The sequence below is a fragment of the Oncorhynchus clarkii genome, chromosome 1, assembly GCF_045791955.1.
Source record: "Oncorhynchus clarkii lewisi isolate Uvic-CL-2024 chromosome 1, UVic_Ocla_1.0, whole genome shotgun sequence".
Classification (NCBI taxonomy): domain Eukaryota; kingdom Metazoa; phylum Chordata; class Actinopteri; order Salmoniformes; family Salmonidae; genus Oncorhynchus; species Oncorhynchus clarkii.
Genome location: NC_092147.1, coordinates 18,771,701 through 18,790,488, shown reverse-complemented (window position 1 = coordinate 18,790,488; position 18,788 = coordinate 18,771,701). Strand labels below are relative to the sequence as shown.

The window sequence follows — 18,788 nt, the reverse complement described above, 5'->3', positions numbered from 1 at the left end:
TAGTATCACGTTTCAACGTAAGACCCAGATGCAGACAACATTGAATTAACAACAGCTTAATAATCCAACAGGGGCAGGCAAAGACAGTTCAAGGGCAGGCAGGGGTCAATAATCCAGATAGGTGGGACAAAGGTACAGGACAGCAGGCAGGCTCAGGGCAGACAGAAAAGGTAAAAACTAGAAAACAGGAACAATCAAGAGACAGGAACAGAGGGAAAACCGCTGGTAGGCGCGACGAAACAAAACAAACTGTCAACAGATAAACAGAGAACACCGGTATAAATACACAGGGGATAATGGGGGAGATGGGAAACACCTGGATGGGGGTGGAGATAATCACAAAGACAGGAGCCCCCCCCCCGGGGCTCCACCTGGTTTCCTTCCTGGGTGCATACCTGGTTGACCGGGGTGTCGGCATTGGAAATCCGCGATGAGGCCCTGGAGGGGAGCCAGGACTTCTCCTCCGGGCCATAACCTTCCCTGTCAACCAGGTACTGGAAACCCCTGCTCCGAGGTCGAACCTTCAGGAGACACCTCACCGTGTATGCCGGTTGGCCGTTGATGAGACGAGGGAGAGGGGTGGGCCTGGAAACAGGAGACAAAGGGCTGTGTGACATGGGTTTAACTCGGGACACATGAAACGTGGGGTGTATACGAAGGGTACGGGGCAACAGAAGAAGAACAGCAGAGGGGTTAATCATTTTAGAGATGGGAAACGTGCCGATAAACCGGGGGGAGAATTTGCGGAATTCCACGCGGTGGGGCAGATCCCAAGTGGATAGCCTGGATTTAGCCATATCTTCTGCCGAGACGATACCGGGGAGCCAGGGTCCGATGGCGATCCGCTTGTCGTCGATACCTGGAGGTGGTCTTGAGGAGGGCCGACCGGGCTCTCCTCCAGGTACGACGACAGCGGCGGACAAACATCTGAGCAGAAGGTATGCCGACCTCTTCCCTGCTTGGGGAAGAGCGGGGACTGATACTCCAGGGAACACTCAAATGGCGATAGCCTCGTGGAAGAGCAAGGAAGAGTGTTGCGGTCATATTCCACCCACACAAGCTGCTAGCTCCAGGTGGTGGGGTTGGCGGATACCAGGCAGCGCAGTCCTGGTTGGCTCGCTCCGACTGACCATTGGACTGGGGTGGAACCCAGAGGACAGGCTGGCCGACGACCCAATGAGGGTGCAGAACGCCTTCCAGAACCGGGATGAGAACTGAGGCCCCCGGTCGGAAACCATGTCCACCGGCATTGCATGGATCAGGAAGACATGCTGCAACATGAGCTAGGCCATCTCCTTGGCCAAGGGTAGTTTGAGGGGATGAATGAAGTGGGCGGCTTTGGGAAACCCGGGAGACCACAGTCAGGATGGCAGTGTTCCCCTTAGACGGGGGGGGGGGACCCATGACAAAATCCAGGGATATGTGGGACCAGGGACGGTGAGGGACGGGCAGTGGTTGCAGAAGACCAGCTGGAGCTTGCCGAGGAGTCTTCATCAGGAACCATAGTAGGCCACCAAAAGCATTGTCACAGGAAGGCCAGGGTCTGACGGGAGCCCGGGTGGCAGGCAAGCTTGGAGGAATGGGCCCACTCCAGGAATGTAGAGCGGACAGCGTCAGGCACAAACATCCGGTTATCTGGGCCCCCATCCAGGGCTAGGACCACTGCGCCTCCCGGATCTGTTTCCCTATACCCCAGCTGAGTGCCGTCAGCAGGCATGAGGTGGGAAGGATGGTCTTGGGCTCTGGGGCGGTAACTGTGGGGCCATAGAGGCGAGACAGGGCATCCGGCTTGACGTTCTTAGACCCCGGCCGGTAAGAGAGGGAAATGTTGAACCGGGTAAACAGCAGGGCCCATCTCGCTTGCCTGGAGTTGAGGTGCTTGGCAGTGCAGAGATACTCCAGGTTTTTGTGGTCGGTCCACACAATGAACGGATGTTCCGCCCCTTCCAGCCAGTGCTTCCATTGCTCCAATGTCATCTTCACAGCGAGAAGCTCCCGATTCAGCACATTGTAGTTCCTCTCCGTGGCATTGAGGCGGTAGGAGAAGAAGACACAAGGATGCTGCTTAAGCTCCAGGGCAGAACATTGGGACAGGAAAGCCACCACTTCGACATCCGAAGCATCGGTTTCTCCTTTCCTAGGCAATCAGCAATTAGTACCAGGAGGTGTGCTCTTCACCTTTGCAAGGCAATTAGCAATTCATAATAGTACTTCAGTCTCCCCTGTTTTCTCAGCGGTGGTCTTTTCAGCGGCAGCCTCATCACAAACTAAGACCATTGCCGAGTCAAAGACAGTTCAGCCGAGTTCTGCAGTGTTATTTGAGGAAGGAAAGAAAGGAAGGCTCCACACCACTCTCTCACTTGAGTATCTTACCTAGTTATTTTCAAATTATCTAATTTTGCTCTTTTGTAGCTTTGGCAACTATGTGTGTGTTTTCTATCCCAGTTCGCTTCTCTTCCTGTAGGCTTTACAGACGCTCCCCACCCCTTGGCTGCAACCTTTCTAATTTAGTGTACCCGGCGCGTACAACCCATGTGGAATTCCTGGTCTCTGGCAGCGTTTGGAACTGCCAATCTGCGGTCAAGAACGTTGAGTTAATCTCAGCCTATGCTGCCCTTCAGTCCCTTGACTTTTTGGCCCCGATGAGACATGGATCACCCCAGAGAACACTGTTACTCCAGCTGCTCTGGCTTCATCTGACAACGTTTTCTCTCAAAGTCCGAGAGCATTTGGTCGTCGCGGTGGTGGCACAGGGCTACTAATTTCTCCTAAGTGGAGATATTCTCTTTTCTGCCTCTCATCTGTCCATCTCCTCATTTGAATTCAATGCTGTCACTGTCACTTGTCCACTAAAGCTTAACATTGTTGTCATCTATCGCCCACCAGGTGCCCTTAGAAAGTTCTCTTTGAGGTTCCCTCAATGAGCTTGACACCTTGATAAGATAATTTCCTGGCGATGGCTCACCGCTCTTAGTACTTCAACCTTCTGATGTCTGTCTTCGATTAATTTCTCTCCAGCTCTCTCTTTACCCTCCTTGCCTCTTTTGACTTCACCTTTTCCTAGTCTCCTCGCAATCACAAGGCAGGCAATATGCTAAACCTCATCTTCATGCCGTTCGCCCCCAGGTCTCTGATCACTACTTTATTTCCTTTTCTGTCTTCCTGTCCTCCAATCCTAGTCACTCAGCCCCTACCCAGATGGTAATGTGCAGTCGCAATCTTCGCTCTCTCTCCCACTACTCTCCCCCCTTCTATCCTATCATCTCTCCGTTCTGCTGAATCCTTTTCCCTCCTGTCTCCTGATTCTGCCTCTTCAACCCTACTCTCCTCTCTTTCCGCATCCCATGACTCGCACTATCCCTCTTTCCTCCAGACCGGCTCAGCCATCCCTTCCTGCTCCATGGCAGAGTGACTAATTGCGAGCTTACAGAACAGTGAAAATTGAGGAAAACTAAACTTCTGGAGGACCTATCATCCTTCCACTCCCTCACTCAACCTTCTCTTCCTCTGTATCTGCTGCTAAAGCCACATTATATCACTCTATATGTCAAGCTACTGAAACTCCTTAATCTATCACGCCCTCCCCTCCCTCCTCCTTCTCTGTGGACGACTTTGTCAACCACTTTCATTCACTCAGCCACTGGTCCCACTCACACCGAACTACCCTACGCCTTGACCTCTTTCTCCCCTCTCTCTAGATGAAATCCTGTGACTGGTGAGGTCCAGCCGCGCGACAACCTGCCCTCTCAACCCCATCCTCTCCTCCCTTCTCTAGACCATCTCTGGAGACCTCCCTCATAAACTCATCCCTGACCACTGGCTGCGTCCGCTCTGACTTAAAATAGCCTGACTCGCTACCCTCTTCAAGATACCAACACTTGACTCCTCTGACATCAAAAACTACAGACCGGTATCCCTTTATTTGCTTTCCAAAACACTTGAGTGTGCTGTCTCTGACCAACTCTCTCGCTATCTCTCCCATAACAATCTTCTTTACCCTAACCAGTCAGGCTTCTGCTCTTCTCTGTGTCACTGCCAAAGCTAAATGTCTATCCTCTGTTCTCATCCTCCTAGATCTAACCGCTGCCTTTGACACCATGGACCATCAGATCCTCCTCTCCACCCTCTCAGGGCTAGGTGTCTCAGGCTCTGCACACTCTTGGATTGCATCCTACCTGGCAGGCTGCTCCAACCAGGCAGGGTTTCCAGGTCTAGATACAATTCCGGGCCCAATGACCACTCAAAACCTGCCCAAAAGGCCTGAAAACCTTCCACATTTATACAATAAACCCTTTTTCCATAACGTTATCGAGACAAGAAGAAGGAATATCTATGTAACTTGTAACAACGTTAGAAGCAAAATTCGGTTGATCAAAATAATAATTATTGCGAGCTATGACGTAATAAAATAATTAAATATGTCGCAAGAGAAAATATAATTTGCCCCTATTAAACTCGCCTGATAATTTTCCATCAATGGATGTCGATTTAACTCATTTGACTGCTATGATTAAGCAATAAGGCATGAGGAGGGTATGGACTGTATATGGCCAATATACCATGGCTGAGGGCTGTTCTTAAGCATGACGTAATGCGGAATGCCTGGATACAGCCATTAGCCGTGGTATATTGGCCATATACCACAAACCCCCGGGGTGTCTTATTGTTATTATATACTGGCTACCAACATAATAAAAAATAGATTTTTTTGTCATACCCATGGTATATGGTCCGATATACCACGGCTTTCAGCCAGTCAGCAATCAGGGCTCTAACCCGGTTTAAAATGTTAAATAAATCCCCTTTGCGCATGTGCATATCTATAAATAAATCTGACAGGAGAGTTTGAGTGATAAAAGTTGGACAGATGATCTCAAATTCTCTGAGCAAGAAACACTTAAAAACTGAATGTTGGGCTATTTTATAGCAATTGTGCCATTATTATGTGCCAGACGTTAAGACTACAAACCGTTATAAATGGCCCATTTGAGAGATTGAATTGTAATTTCAATAGGCATAGTTCACAGTAGCGGTGCATGGGTAAAATCACCGGGGAAGCCAATCGAGAGAAAAATGTCATATTACAACCTATGTGTTATGATAACTACATTGTTTTCTCTATAACCTGTTAGTTCATATTCCTTGACACCGTGATATATAGGCCTAAGGCCGAGACAATATGAAGACCCAGTGGCAGAATAAATTCAACCATATATTTATTTCATTACAAAACCGGAGAGCAGCATCTGTCCGGTGAAGTCCACAAAACATATTGGATGTAAGAAACAGTTACAGGACCTATAGCAATGTCAAGCAAGGTAATGTTTCCAACATTTTTTGTACTACAAAACAACTATTGATATAGAACCATGGAGAGTTACGCAAAGAAAACTAGAGCTGTCTCCACTGTTCCAGAACCATTTCAACATCATCTAATCACCTATGCGTAGTGATACTTAGATACCAAAAATGATTTAGTCCAATCAACGTAAGCTAAATATGATGTGGCTGTCCATGGTACTGATGTCTCTCTCTCGGTGTGTGTGTGTGTGTGTGTGTGTGTGTGTGTGTGTGTGTGTGTGTGTGTGTGTGTGACTCACCCTACAGTACTAGTAGTGAAACCCAATGCCATCCCCCCCTTTCATGTTGCCTAAACAGTCTATGACTCTGTCATACAGTACATACTTTTAGTTTTTGTTGTCCTAGGCTACCTGGCTTAAATACTTGCTCGCTAGCCTAACATCCTTTTATGGGCAACTATACGCCAGGCCATCTAGTTAACATTAGCATACTACATCTAGTTAGATGTCGAACTCCCACCCTCTCAGGTTAGGGGCCAGCACGGAGAATTAAGTAAAACCACAAGTCCAAATCACTATCTCCATCCATGGCTAATTTAGGAAAGGGGCCATTTTAGCTAGATAGCCACCGGAGGATGACAACACAACGAGATCCAACAATACAAGTTTTTTTTCTGTCAATAATGACATTTGACCTGTAATGTGATTGGTCTGAAGCCAAATCCAAACTGGCTTCCCTTTACACTTTTTTTGGGGTGCACCAGGACCATTCACAGTTCAGCTCGCTCAATTTAGCTCAACGCTGATTGGCTATTATTTTATGTATATATACTTTTTTTTAATCAAAGTAGGCCAAATGACTTCCCTTGTATTCAATGCTAATGGTGGAAGCAATGTCACACTCTTTCTGACCAAACAGCAACAGATAAATATGCTACACATACTGAGACAGAGGGGCACTGTTCCGTTCCCAGCCTTTTGGGAATTGAATGTCATTTATGAAAAACAGAAAGACTAAAGATTCATTATTTTTATTATAATTTTGAGACTAATTCAATCAACATGAATAGGGAAGCGATTTCGAGGTAAGAAGTGCTTGCGTTTCCCAATAGCCTGCTGGAATAGGCTACTGAGGATGGGGTCATAATTTCAGTCACTGAATTAAATATGAATAATATGTATATGAACTGAATATGCTTGTCAACAACAGCTAGTGTTTTTATTTTATATATGTTTTACTTGTAGCCTAATCTGTGTACCGTTACGGTCAATGTAATGCGTTCTCACAACTGATCGGCAATTGCGATAGAGCTTTGATAACTTCCGATTGAATTAATTAAACATGGCCATTAATAATTGCATAATAACAAAAGGCTACAAATTGGCACAAATTGATTTGCAATGACTCCAGTGATATCGTTATTTCCACATATTTATTTTATCAAATGTTAGCCTGGTATATACATTAATAGGCTAATTGATGGCGAACAGAAGCAAATGTCAGTTGCATTGAGGACTTTTCCCCATTAAAAGAACCAGGCGAGGGATTTCCATAACTCCCATTTCAGATTTCCAATCGCGCAGCCCCCGATACCCAAGAACTGATGAGCATGCGTAAAACACTTCGCTTGATACCGTTTTCTTTAAGAGAAGTCGACATTAGAATGGAGTTTAAACCACCTCGGCGTCAAGTTATGTAATGCGCTCTAGTGCCCACAAAGTCGTTTTCCAGTGCTTTGGCTCATTTATTTATTTGATGTGCATCAGTTCTAGCGTGTTAATATGTTTTATGGGAAAGGGTTGGAAAAAATAGGCGTCCGCATAATGACAATCTATACTGAACAAAAATATAGTGAACAAAAAAATATAAAATGTTAATGCAACATGCAACAATTTCAAAGATTTTACTGAGTTACAGTTCAGATGAGGAAATCAGTCAATTGAAATAAATTCATTAGGCCCTAATCTATGAATAAAACATGACTGGGAATAGAGATGCGCATCTGTTGGTCACAGATACCTTTAAAGAAATGTGCCTCACAATGGGCCACAGGATCTCTAAAATTGTTTGTAGCTTATGCTTGTCCATAACACCACCGCCACCATGGGGCACTAAGTTCACAACATTTACATCAGCAAACCGCTTGCCCAAACAACGCCATACACGTGGTCTGCGTTGGTGAACCCGGCTGGATGTACTACCAAATTCTCTAAAACTATGTTGTAGTCGGCTTATGGTAGAGAAATTAACATTACATTTTCTCGCAACAGTTCTGGTGGACATTCCTGCAGTCAGCATGCCAATTGCACGCTCCCTCAAAACTTGAGACATCTGTGGCATTGTGTTGTGTGACAAAGCTGCACATTTTAAAGTGGTATTTTATTGTCCCTAGCACAAGGTGCACCTGTGTAATGATCATGCTGTTTAATCAGCTTCTTGATATGCCACACCTCAGGTAGATGGATTATCTTGGCAAAGGAGAAATGCTCACTAACAAGGATGTAAACAAATATGTGCACATAATTTGAGAGAAATACACTTTTTGTGCGGATGAAACATTTCTGGTATAATTTATTTCAGCTCATGAAACATGGAACCAGCACTTTACATGTTGCGTTTATATTTTTGTTCAGTGTGCATAGCCTGCCTAACACTAGTAAAAAGTTGTCATGACATGCGCGAGTGCTGCTCTTGCTCCTCTCACTCAAGTGGCTCAGCCAATAGTGGACTAAGCTGCCTGCTGCAGTGCTCTCTCAACACACACACCCCTCCAGCCCTTCCCACCACTCACTCACTCAGCAACAGACTGCCTCACTGTCTGACAGTCAGCAGCAGGTCACAGTGAAATCATTTTTTAAGAGAAATGCCATGGTGGTCGCGGAGTAACTTAATACACTATATATACAAAACTATGTGGACTGCCCTGCTAAAGCTGCCCTGGTCAACTGTAAGTGCTGTTATTATGAAGTGGCAACATCTAAGAGCAACAACGGCTCAGCCGTGAAGTGGTAAGACACACAATCTCACAAAATGGGACCACCAAGTGTTGAAGCGCGTATTGCGTAATAATTGTCTCTCCTCGCTTGCAACACTCACTACCGAGTTCCAAACTGCTTCTGGAAGCAGCCTCAGCCCAGTAAATGTTTGTCGGGAGCTTCTTGAAATGGGTTATCATGGCTGAGCAGCTGCACACAAGCCTAAGTTCACCATGCGTAATGCCAAGCATTGGCTGGAGTGGTGTAATTCACGCCGCAAATGGACTCTGGAGCAGTGGAAACACTCTGGAGTGATGAATTACACTTAACTATCTGGCAGTCCAATGGACAATTCTGGGTTTGGCGGATGCCAGGAGAACGCTACTTGCCCGAATGCATAGTGCCAACTGTAAAGTTTGGTGGAGGAGGAATAATAATCTGGGGCTGTTTTTCATGGTTCGGCCTAGGCCCCTTGTTTCATTGAAGGGAAATCTTAACGCTACAGCATATAATGATATTCTAGACGATTCTGTGCTTCCAACTTTGTGGCAACAGTTTGGGGAGGCCCTTACCTGTTTCAGCATGACAATGCCTCTGTGTACAAAGTGAGGTCTATACAGAAATGGTTTGTCGAGATCGGTGTGGAAGAGCTTGACTGGCCTGCACAGAACCCTGACCTCAACTCCATTGAACACTTTTGGGATGAATTGGAGCTGCTCTTCCTCTCGGGGGAGGCCTGCCCACTCAAAGGCCTCTCCAGCACAGTTGACAACTCCCCAGTGTCCTCCTCCCAGAGTGCAAAGAACCTTGACGTGAACCTAGACAACACCCTGTCATTCTCTGCAAACATCAAAGCAGTGACTCGCCCCTGCAGGTTCATGTTCTACAACATCCATGGAGTATGACCCTACCACACACAGGAAGCAGCGCAGGTCCTAATCCAGGCACTTGTAATCACCCATCTGGACTACTGCAACTCGCTGTTGGCTGGGTTCTCGTTTGTGCCATCAAACCCCTGCAACTTTTCGAGAATGCTGCAGCACGACTGGTGTTCAACCTTCCCAAGTTCTCCCTTGTCTCACCACTCCTCCGCCCACTCCACTGTCTTCCAGCCGAAACTTGTATCCACTACAAGACCATGGTACTTGCCTACGAAGCAACAAGACAAACTGCCCTTCCTTACCTTCAGGCTATGCTCAAACCCTACACTCCAACCTGAGCACTCTATTCTGCCACCTCTGGTCTCTTGGCCCTCCCACTCCTACAGCTTTCCCCTGAAGCTAAGACACCAGCGTTCCTGCCCATCATCCGAAAAACCTCTTAAACCTACCGCTTCAAAGAGTATTTTAAATAATCCCACAGCATCCCCGCCTCACCTGACACCTTCCTTAGCTCTGACTTTGCTGATACTGTAGCTACTTTTGAGTTAAAAATGTTGTACTTTCTATGTCTGATATGTGGTTGTCTCACCTTGCTATCTTAAGAAGAATGCACTAACTGTAAGTCACTCTGGATAAGAGCATCTGCTAAATGACTAAAATGTAAATAACGCACTAAAGTGAAACTGCAGAAAATGTGGCAAATAAATTAACTTCATGTCCTGAATACAAAGCGTTATGCTTGAGGCAAATCCAACACAACACATCATTGAGTACCACTCTTCATATTTTCAAGCATATTGTTGGCTTCATCATGTTATGGGTATGCTTGTCATCGGCAAGGACTAGGGAGTTTTTTTAAGATAAAAATAAATGGAATAGAGCTAAGCACAGGCAAAATCCTAGAGGAAAACCTGTCTCAGTCTGCTTTCCAACAGACATTGGGAGACACATTCACCTTTCAGCAGGACAATAACCTAAAACACAAGGACAAATATACACTGGAGTTGCTTACCAAATCGACAATGCTCCTGAGTGACCTAGTTACAGTTATGAGTTAAATCAGCTTGAAAAATCTATGACAAGACTTGAAAATGGCTGTCTAGCAATACTCAACAACCAACTTGACAGAGCTTGAAGAATTGTTTGAAGAATAATGTGCAAATATTGTACAATCCAGGTGTGCAAAACTCTTAGACTTACAGCTGTAATTGCTGCCAAAGGTGATTCTAACATATATTGACTCAGGGGTGTGAATACTTGTGTAAATTAGATATTTCTGTATTTCATTTTCAATAAATTTGCAAAAATTTCAAAAAACATGTTTTCACTTTGTCTTTATGGGGTATTGTGTGTAGATGGGTGAGAAAAAAAACAAATTTATTCAATTTTGAATTCAGGCTGTAAAGACAAAATGTGGAATACGTCAAGGGTATACTCTCTGAAGGCACTGTATGTAGCAGATGTAGATGGACCCAATTTTACAATCCCTCTTCAAAACATTGATGACTTTTAAAGTTCTAAGTTACCATCCTGTACTCTCTCTCTCTCCTTAGACTGTGGCATGCGTCCGGCAGTGGGCTCCCAGAGGATTGTGGGTGGCTTGACAGCACGGAGGGGGGAGTGGCCATGGATTGGCAGCCTACAGTATCAACGCTTACACCGCTGTGGAGCCACTCTCATACACTCTAAGTGGCTCCTGACTGCTGCCCACTGCTTCAAAGGGTACAGAATACATCACTCTCTGTCAGGGCCTAACATATATTGTAGACCATTCACAATGTCACATACTGTAGAAGAGTGATTCCTCATGAAACACAGACAAAAAAATACCATGATTTGGGGGATTTTCATGAAATGTAATCCAAGGATTAGTCCTTTGGAGGAAAAATTGACATATATTTGACATTTGTATCTAAAAGCATAATATATCAATTATTTATCAAAGTTGGCATATTTATGACATTTTGGCCTTACCCAGGCCTCCTTTAAGACTCCCTAATGTTTAATCTATAGATGCTACAAAGCAAACATTGGTGTCATATGAAGCTTTCCCACTTGCTCTGTAATATGAGTCGTATTTAGATTTCCAAAAATGTTTTTTCTTTCCATTCATTTATGAATATTGACAAATATAAAGATACATTTTTCTATACATTGTTGAAAATAATATACTCTACAAGCATATCAAAGTTCCAGAGCGGGATCTCTGCTAGTTTTAAAGTTATGGCCTATTTTAGTATATAGAGAAATTGGCATAGTCGGCAATGTATCCAATCACAGCACTTTATTTTACTTTATCCATTGCACATCCAGCAAATCACCAGCAGAGGGTGACCATTTTGAATCCATTTGCACATTCACTCTTTTGGTAACACTTACAAATTCAATCATAACTCTAAAAGTAGCAGGGATCCCACTTTTGAAATTTTGAAATGCCCGTAGAGCAGGGTTCCCCAAATGGCAGCCCATGGACCGAATTTGGCCCCCCTAGTTTTCTAAGCAAAAACAAGACATTTTAGATTTTTCATTGTTGGACATAAAATACTAAAAACACAAGGAAATCAACTCCAATTTATTTTAATTTTGGAAATCTGTTCCCAAGTATTCCCACGCATAATAGAGATACGTGATCGTATACACATGTAAGCAAGGTTTGAAATTATTGTTTTAGCCAAATATTATATCTGTTTGGGATTCTTGCAGTCAATTTGCAGTCTACAAATTATTTGTAATTATGTTTCCGGCCCCCGACCATCCGCTCAAGAAAAAAACTGTCTGAATCTAGTTGATTGACTCTGCCGAAGAGTATATTACTTTCAACAATATAAAAAATGGCCAAATAAATTGTCTTTTCAATATTCAGCTTTATATTTTTCAATATTCATAAATTAATGTTTTAAAAAGTTATTGAAATCAAAATACGACTCATATTACAGAGCAAGCACATGACACCAATGTTTGCTTTGTAGCACCTACAGATGATACACTAATGAGTCTGGGTAAGACATGAGTAAGGCTAAAATGTCATAAATATATCAACTTTTATAAATGATTTCTCAATTATGTTTTAGATACAAATGTCAAATATGAGTCAACAATCATTCCTCTAAAGTACTATTCTATGGATTACATTTCATGATAATCCTCAAAATCATGGATTTTTTTTGTCTCGGTTTCATGAGGAATCGTTCATAAATTGTTTACTTACACAGGGAGGGACATAAGATTCCCCATAACATATCCTTCAATTTGTAAGAATAGGGTAAAGGTGTGCATGTCTGTCTGTCTCCAGTGCCCCTCATAAATAACTGTATATAGAACATTCACTTCTACACATACTCCAAAATCTATTCCCTGCCGAAACAGCCAGTTAAATCATCAGCTCATTGTCCTCATCCCATCACCGTAGTAACTCCAACCCTGTCGCCTGGTCAGTGAGTCTGGGTTCAGTGCTGAGGTCCGGGGTGGGAGCTCTGGTTATCCCCATCCAGAGGATCATACTGCACCCGGGCTTCAACAGCACCAACATGGATTATGATGTGGCCCTGCTGGAGATGGCTGTCCCAGCACCCAGGTCCTACACAATCCAGTTGGTTTGCCTCCCCTCTCCTGTACACAGCTTTCTGAAGAACACTGAGTGCTACATTACTGGCTGGGGCTCCATGAGGGAGGGAGGTGAGAGTAATATCAGATATCAAGACATTCTGTTGTGATAAAATGTTTCATATGTTCAAATAAGTGATGTGTGTATAAATATTGAAATGTCATTCTTTGACAATGTGACTCATGTTAACATTTGTCTCAGGTTCTCTGACCAACCTGCTCCAGAAAGCTGATGTGAACATCATTGAGCAGTCAGACTGCCAGCAGGCATACGGCAACAGCCTCACCCCAAACATGATGTGTGCCGGCTACATGGAGGGGGGCAAAGACACATGCCTGGTAAGAGCTCAAATGACATGAAATGCAGTGCACACTATCTCCGTGTTAGATGCAACTGAAGTCTTTTAAAACATTTAAACTCAAGTTAAAATGTTTCTGTACTCTTTCGAGTGGTTGTTTATCCTAAGACACTGCTGTACTTAAGTGATGCTTATCTTTACATTTTTTCTCCTTAAAACTGCAGTCAGTCTCCTCTTAAGCTGCTTATGTAACCAAGTCAGCCGATTTGCATTCCTGGGTTCAGGCTAGCTAGCCAAATAGCACTCTACTCAGCAAAAGAACAAAAATAATGCCACACGCAGTCAGTTCTCAAAAGTACATTTATGGTGACAAACATTTAAATCAGGTGACTTATTTTTGTTCTTATGCTCTAAAGCCATCTTCCCAGGACCAATGCACATTTGGGATGTACTTATGGCCTTGTATTTTCAATTCTCTAACAAAGTTGTCAACCGAGGTCTCCGTTTCTGAAACGCAGGGAGATTCTGGTGGCCCCTTGACATGTCGTGAATTCTCTGGCCAGTGGTTTGTTGCCGGGGTAACTAGCTGGGGACATGGCTGCGGACGGACTGCTTTCCCAGGAGTCTATATGCGGGTCACTGCCATCAGGGAATGGATATCCAACTATCTAAACTTCTGAGGCTATGGAAGAGAGAAGGAATTGAGACTGACAGAGACATCATACAATACTTGAGGACACAAAATTGGTTTTCTACATTGCAGCCACCACTGGCATGTGTGTTACTGGTAAAGGAAGATATGCCACCAGTAAACTGCCTGGAGAGTCCAGCTGAAAGTTTAATCTTGGACAATAGATGTGGATAACTGGTCCATGGACATTTTACTACAACATACATTATTAAATGGGGAAGTGTATTTATTTTAGTCTTTGTGGGTCCAAAAATATATTTCATTTTATTGGCATTTACCCAACTGTCATTTGTCTTATTTAGCCAATCACCATTTTGATGCAAGTTCAATAGACCAACCAAAACTAAAATGTTTGACAATTATGTGCACAGCTATAGCAGATTCTTGTCAGGAAGTCTTGCATGAAAGCATCTTTACGTGGCTAAATCTACATAGCTTCTAGAAGCTGTTCAGGCACTACATGAAAAATGATAGCCACTCTGGTTCCTCAAGCAACAGAACATTTATTCATTTTCAAAGGACAAAAACAGCAATTTGACAATTTAATCTGGATTTATTTATTTCTGACAAGTGAAAAAGGCCATTCCAGTCAGTCACAAACTGAGCAGCACCCACCGTTCAGCATTCACAGGCCATTTCTTTTTACTTCTCTACACAAGTCAAAGGGCTGAATGAAGTGGAGCTGTTCCCAGAAATCTGACAAACCAAGCACACAAAGCCAGCTGGGTTCAACACAAAGTCTGCACCACAGCAGACCTTGTTAAAACAGACCCACTACTGTGGTGGGCAGATAGAGTGACAACTGGAACGAAAGTCTTGACAATACTGTTTTGTTCTCAACACGTATTCTGATATAGGATTCTTTGGCTTGGCCGGGTTCACAGTTATGAAAACAAAAACTTGTTCCTCAATTCTTCCCCATGAGAGAAACTAGGTTTACAGATGAAAGTGGTGGTAAAATAAACCTTACCTAACCTCTTCAGGGAACTGTTTCACCCACACAAACACATAGCCATAGCCTGTGACAAACTGAAGAATTGGGTACCTGGCACTGAATTTAAGGGGACGGTTACAGAGAGTAGACTGGTTCAGAGAGTGATTGAAAAGTGACAGAAAGTCTTTTTTCATGAAAATGAATTCATGACTTTTGTAATAAAAAATAAACATTATAGAAGATATCCATTTGTTAAACTATCCTTTAGTGAAAGGAGAATGTCCACAAATATGGCTGCTGTTCACAAAGTTGGCAAACCAAACCTGTCCGTGAGGTGTTGTCACAGAAGTTTGTGTGGCATCGTGCCAGCCTCAGCCACTACCGTTAACACCTTCCCTGCCATATGTTTAGGCTTTGCTAAGGTGGGGCTGACAGAGTTGGATAATGTTCATATACGAGCCCTTTCCCTCTGTAGTCTGGAATTGTAGGCACGGGACACAGTATTCCATGCATCCATATATCGATCCATGCACATAGCGATGCATTTCTGCAATAAACAAAAATATCAGTCAACATTACCACTGCATAATATTTGCATCTTATGATGTCCAACATGTCTCAAATGACAATTCACTGACTCAAGTTAGGGGTCACAAATCAACCACTTCACATCCATATCCTCTCATAATAATCTGCAAATAAATACACTGGCATACCTGTTCATAGTTATCCAACGTGCCTCCTGGTTTGCCTATGCATTTCTTGAAGCATTTGTCTGTCATCCTCTACAACAAAGGAGAAAGATAAGATTTAACCCACCATCACTCACCTCAGGCTCCACGACCTGACAGGCAATTTAACTAACGTTACATTGAGAGTAGGCCTGGCCTACAGACCAAATATGCCGTTTGTAGTTAATTATATACATGTAATAAAATATTTACATGGCTTGCTAACAAACAGCAAGCATTCATTCATTCATTCATTCGACAGGCTAAGGTAGCTAGTTAGCTAACTAACGTTAGCCAGCTTGTAGGCCTATTGTATTCGTAGCTTACTAAATAGTTGTAAGGTGGTAGTAACTTATTGCTTTCACATCAGCTTTTTCAACTTGCTACGCAACAATTAGTTAACCTGTCAACTAGCTGTCCGGTGTCTAGTTACCTAGTATAGCAAATTACCTGCAAGAGCTCTTGCGCATTAGCCACCGCAATCTGGACCTTCACTTGCTCCATGATTGTCCCGGTGTCCATTTTACCGGACCCAGCACCTGATGAAAAGTCGGAACCAAATCCGTCCATAACTAATTGTGATAGCTAATATTAAAACTTTAAGAAATTAAACTGTATCTACCTAACGACACGTGTAGCTCTTGCAACCACTTCGACAAGTTGCCCTTGAAACAAGATAATTCGATCACGTGACTTCCTGTAATTGTGTTTCCAACATGGGAGATGTAGTTTTCAGTTTCCTAGCCAGTTCAGTTCACTAAGGGCCTGTTTCACAGACAGAGTTTAGATTAATCCAGGAGTAGGATTTAATGTGTACAATCGTGGCAAAAAATTGAGAATGACACATTAATTTTCACAAAGTCTGCTGCCTCAGTGTCTTTAGATATTTTTGTCAGATGTTACTATGGAATAATGAGTATAATTACAAGCATTTCATAAGTGTCAAAGGCTTTTATTGACAATTACATGAAGTTGATGCAAAGAGTCAATATTTGCAGTGTTGATCCTTTTTCAAGACCTCTGCAATCCGCCCTGGCATGCTGTCAATTAACGTCTGGGCCACATCCTGACTGCATTGAAGGCATTGTTCGTCACCAAACTGTTCCTGGATGGTTGGGAGAAGTTGCTCTCGGAGGATGTGTTGGTACCATTCTTTATTCATGGCTGTGTTCTTTAGCAAAATTGTGAGTGAGCCCACTTCTTTGGCTGAGAAGCAACCCCACACATGAATGGTCTCAGGATGCTTTACTGTTGACATGACACAGGACTGATGGTAGCGCTCACCTCGTCTTCTCCGGGCAAGCTTTTTTCCGGATGCCCCAAACAATCGGAAAGGGGATTCATCAGAGAAAATGACTTTACCCCAGTCTAAGGCAGTCTTTTGCAGAATATCAGTCTGTCCCTGATGTTTTTTCTGTAGAGAAGTGGATTCTTTGCTGCCCTTCTTGACACCAGGCCATCCTACAAAAGTCTTTGCCTCACTGTGCGTGCAGATGCACTCACACCTGCCTACTGCCATTCCTGAGCAAGCTCTGTACTGGTGGTGCCCCGATCCCGCAGCTGAATCAACTTTAGGAGACGGTCGTGGCACTTGCTGGACTTTCTTGGGCACCCTGAAGCCTTCTTCACAACAATTGAACCGCTCTCCTTGAAGTTCTTGATGTTCCGATAAATGGTTGATTTAGGTGCAATCTTACTGGCAGCAATATCCTTGCCTGTAAAGCCCTTTTTGTGCAAAGCAATGATGACAGCAAGTGTTTCCTTGCAGGTAACCATGGTTGACAGTGGAAGAACAATGATTCCAAGCACCACCCTCCTTTTGAAGCTTCCAGTCTGATATTCAAACTCAATCAGCATGACAGATTGATCTCCAGCCTTGTCCTCGTCAACACTCACACCTGTGTTAACGAGAGAATCACTGACATGATGTCAGCTGGTATTTTGTGGCAGGGCTGAAATGCAGTGGAAATGTTTTTGGGGGATTCAGTTCATTTGCATGGCAAAGAGGGACTTTGCAATTAATTGCAATTCATCTGATCACTCTTCATAACATTCCGGAGTATATTCAAATTGCCATCATACAAACTGAGGCAGCAGACTTTGTGAAAATTAATATTTGTGTCATTCTCAAAACTTTTGGCCATGACTGTACTAGTTAAACTATGACATTTAAGTAGCTTTCTTGAACGTGGCTTTAGTTAGTCGGAGACTATGGAGTCCTGGGCTTCGGTCCAAACACTTAAAAAACACACCCTCGTCCACTTACCCTCCTCGCCTTATGCCCTTGGGGGAATCCCCGCTGCCATCTTGGTGGGTGGTCCAAATGATTAGCTAAGCAAGGGAAGTTTGCAACGTAAGGCCCTCGTTTTTAGTCGGCTTTGCAAGTGTACAATTGTGTTTACTCCCGTGCCTGAAACTCTCCATAATTCAATTTGCGACGATAGTACATCCGCTAAGAAAAGTCCACAATAACTTAAAAACAACATCAGTGGAGAAGTCAACATTCAAGTGTCAGTACAAACGAATGCAAATAAGTTAGAAAGTGTGCTACTAATGCACAAACGTTTCGTAAAAAGTAAATATGTTTTTGTTTGGTTATCTTTTGGGAATTGTAGAAATAAAACATTTTCCTTCTTCATACGTTCCAGCTAGGTATGCTAACGTTAGCTAATTAATTTGCTAGCCATCTTACAGTAGGCCAATATTAATAATGATATATTTAATATTAAGTAGACATGCAATCATAATTGACTGTCGCTCATACCGGTAGTTGAAAAAACAATCATCTCGGGATCAACGGGCGATGAATTTATGAATTTAAAAATCTTTCCTTCCTCCCTCGCCCTGCAAGTGTATACTCGTCAGACATCATCAGAAGTGTCCACTTAATTTGAGGGCTGAGGGGATAGGGTGTGTCTAAGTTTTTGGACAGCAAGTCCTGGAGTAAGTTAAGTAAGTCGAAATGAGAACGCCTGTGTTAACACTTCTTGGCGCACCGATCCCTTTAGCGGGATCATTTTCGTCAACATCCGCTGAATTGCAGAGCGCCGAATTCAAATTAAATTACTAAAAATATTGCACAAGTGCAATATAGCTAAACACAGCTTAGCTTGTTGTTAATCCACCTGGCGTGTCAGATTTCAAAAAAGTTTTTCGGCGAAAGCAAACCAAGTGTTTATGTAAGGACATCTCTCTCAGCAGACAAAACATTACAAACAGCTAGCAGCAAAGTAGATTGGTCATGAAAGTCAGAAAAGCAATAAAATGAATCGCTTACCTTTGATGATCTTCGGATGTTTGCACTCACGAGACTCCCAGTTACACAATAAATGTTCCTTTTGTTCCATAAAGATTATTTTTATATCCAAAATAC

The 18,788-nt window shown here is 43.4% G+C and overlaps 2 protein-coding genes across 6 annotated transcripts in view; one reads left to right on the top strand and one right to left on the bottom strand.

Moving 5' to 3' along the window:
* Positions 1 to 14,133, top strand: part of LOC139378964 (transmembrane serine protease 9) — a 59,345-nt gene extending 45,212 nt beyond the window's left edge. For all 5 annotated transcript variants that reach the window (XM_071121742.1, XM_071121822.1, XM_071121991.1 and 2 more), the window contains 4 exons: positions 10,711 to 10,879; positions 12,567 to 12,832; positions 12,963 to 13,099; positions 13,578 to 14,133. In XM_071121742.1, coding sequence (XP_070977843.1) covers positions 10,711 to 10,879; positions 12,567 to 12,832; positions 12,963 to 13,099; positions 13,578 to 13,739 — 734 coding nt within the window. In that variant the 3' untranslated portion in view covers positions 13,740 to 14,133. The remainder of the gene's footprint in view (positions 1 to 10,710; positions 10,880 to 12,566; positions 12,833 to 12,962; positions 13,100 to 13,577) is intronic.
* A 100-nt stretch (positions 14,134 to 14,233) lies between these two features.
* On the bottom strand, positions 14,234 to 16,120 carry LOC139379380 (mitochondrial import inner membrane translocase subunit Tim13-like). Its single transcript, XM_071122222.1, has 3 exons — positions 15,866 to 16,120; positions 15,401 to 15,469; positions 14,234 to 15,231 (listed from the first exon to the last, which is right to left on the bottom strand). The coding sequence occupies exons 1-3, from the start codon at positions 15,983 to 15,985 to the stop codon at positions 15,133 to 15,135; spliced, it is 288 nt and encodes a 95-aa protein (XP_070978323.1). The 5' UTR covers positions 15,986 to 16,120; the 3' UTR covers positions 14,234 to 15,132.
* Between the last annotated feature and the right edge of the window lie 2,668 nt (positions 16,121 to 18,788).

Coding starts and splice junctions, on each gene's coding strand:
- LOC139379380 (XM_071122222.1), bottom strand. CDS start 15,985: ATGGACGGATTTGGTTCCGACTTTTCATCAGGTGCTGGGTCCGGTAAA. Junction 15,470..15,865: donor ATGCGCAAGAGCTCTTGCAG/GTAATTTGCTAT, acceptor CCTTTGTTGTAG/AGGATGACAGACAAATGCTT. Junction 15,232..15,400: donor CGTTGGATAACTATGAACAG/GTATGCCAGTGT, acceptor TGTTTATTGCAG/AAATGCATCGCTATGTGCAT.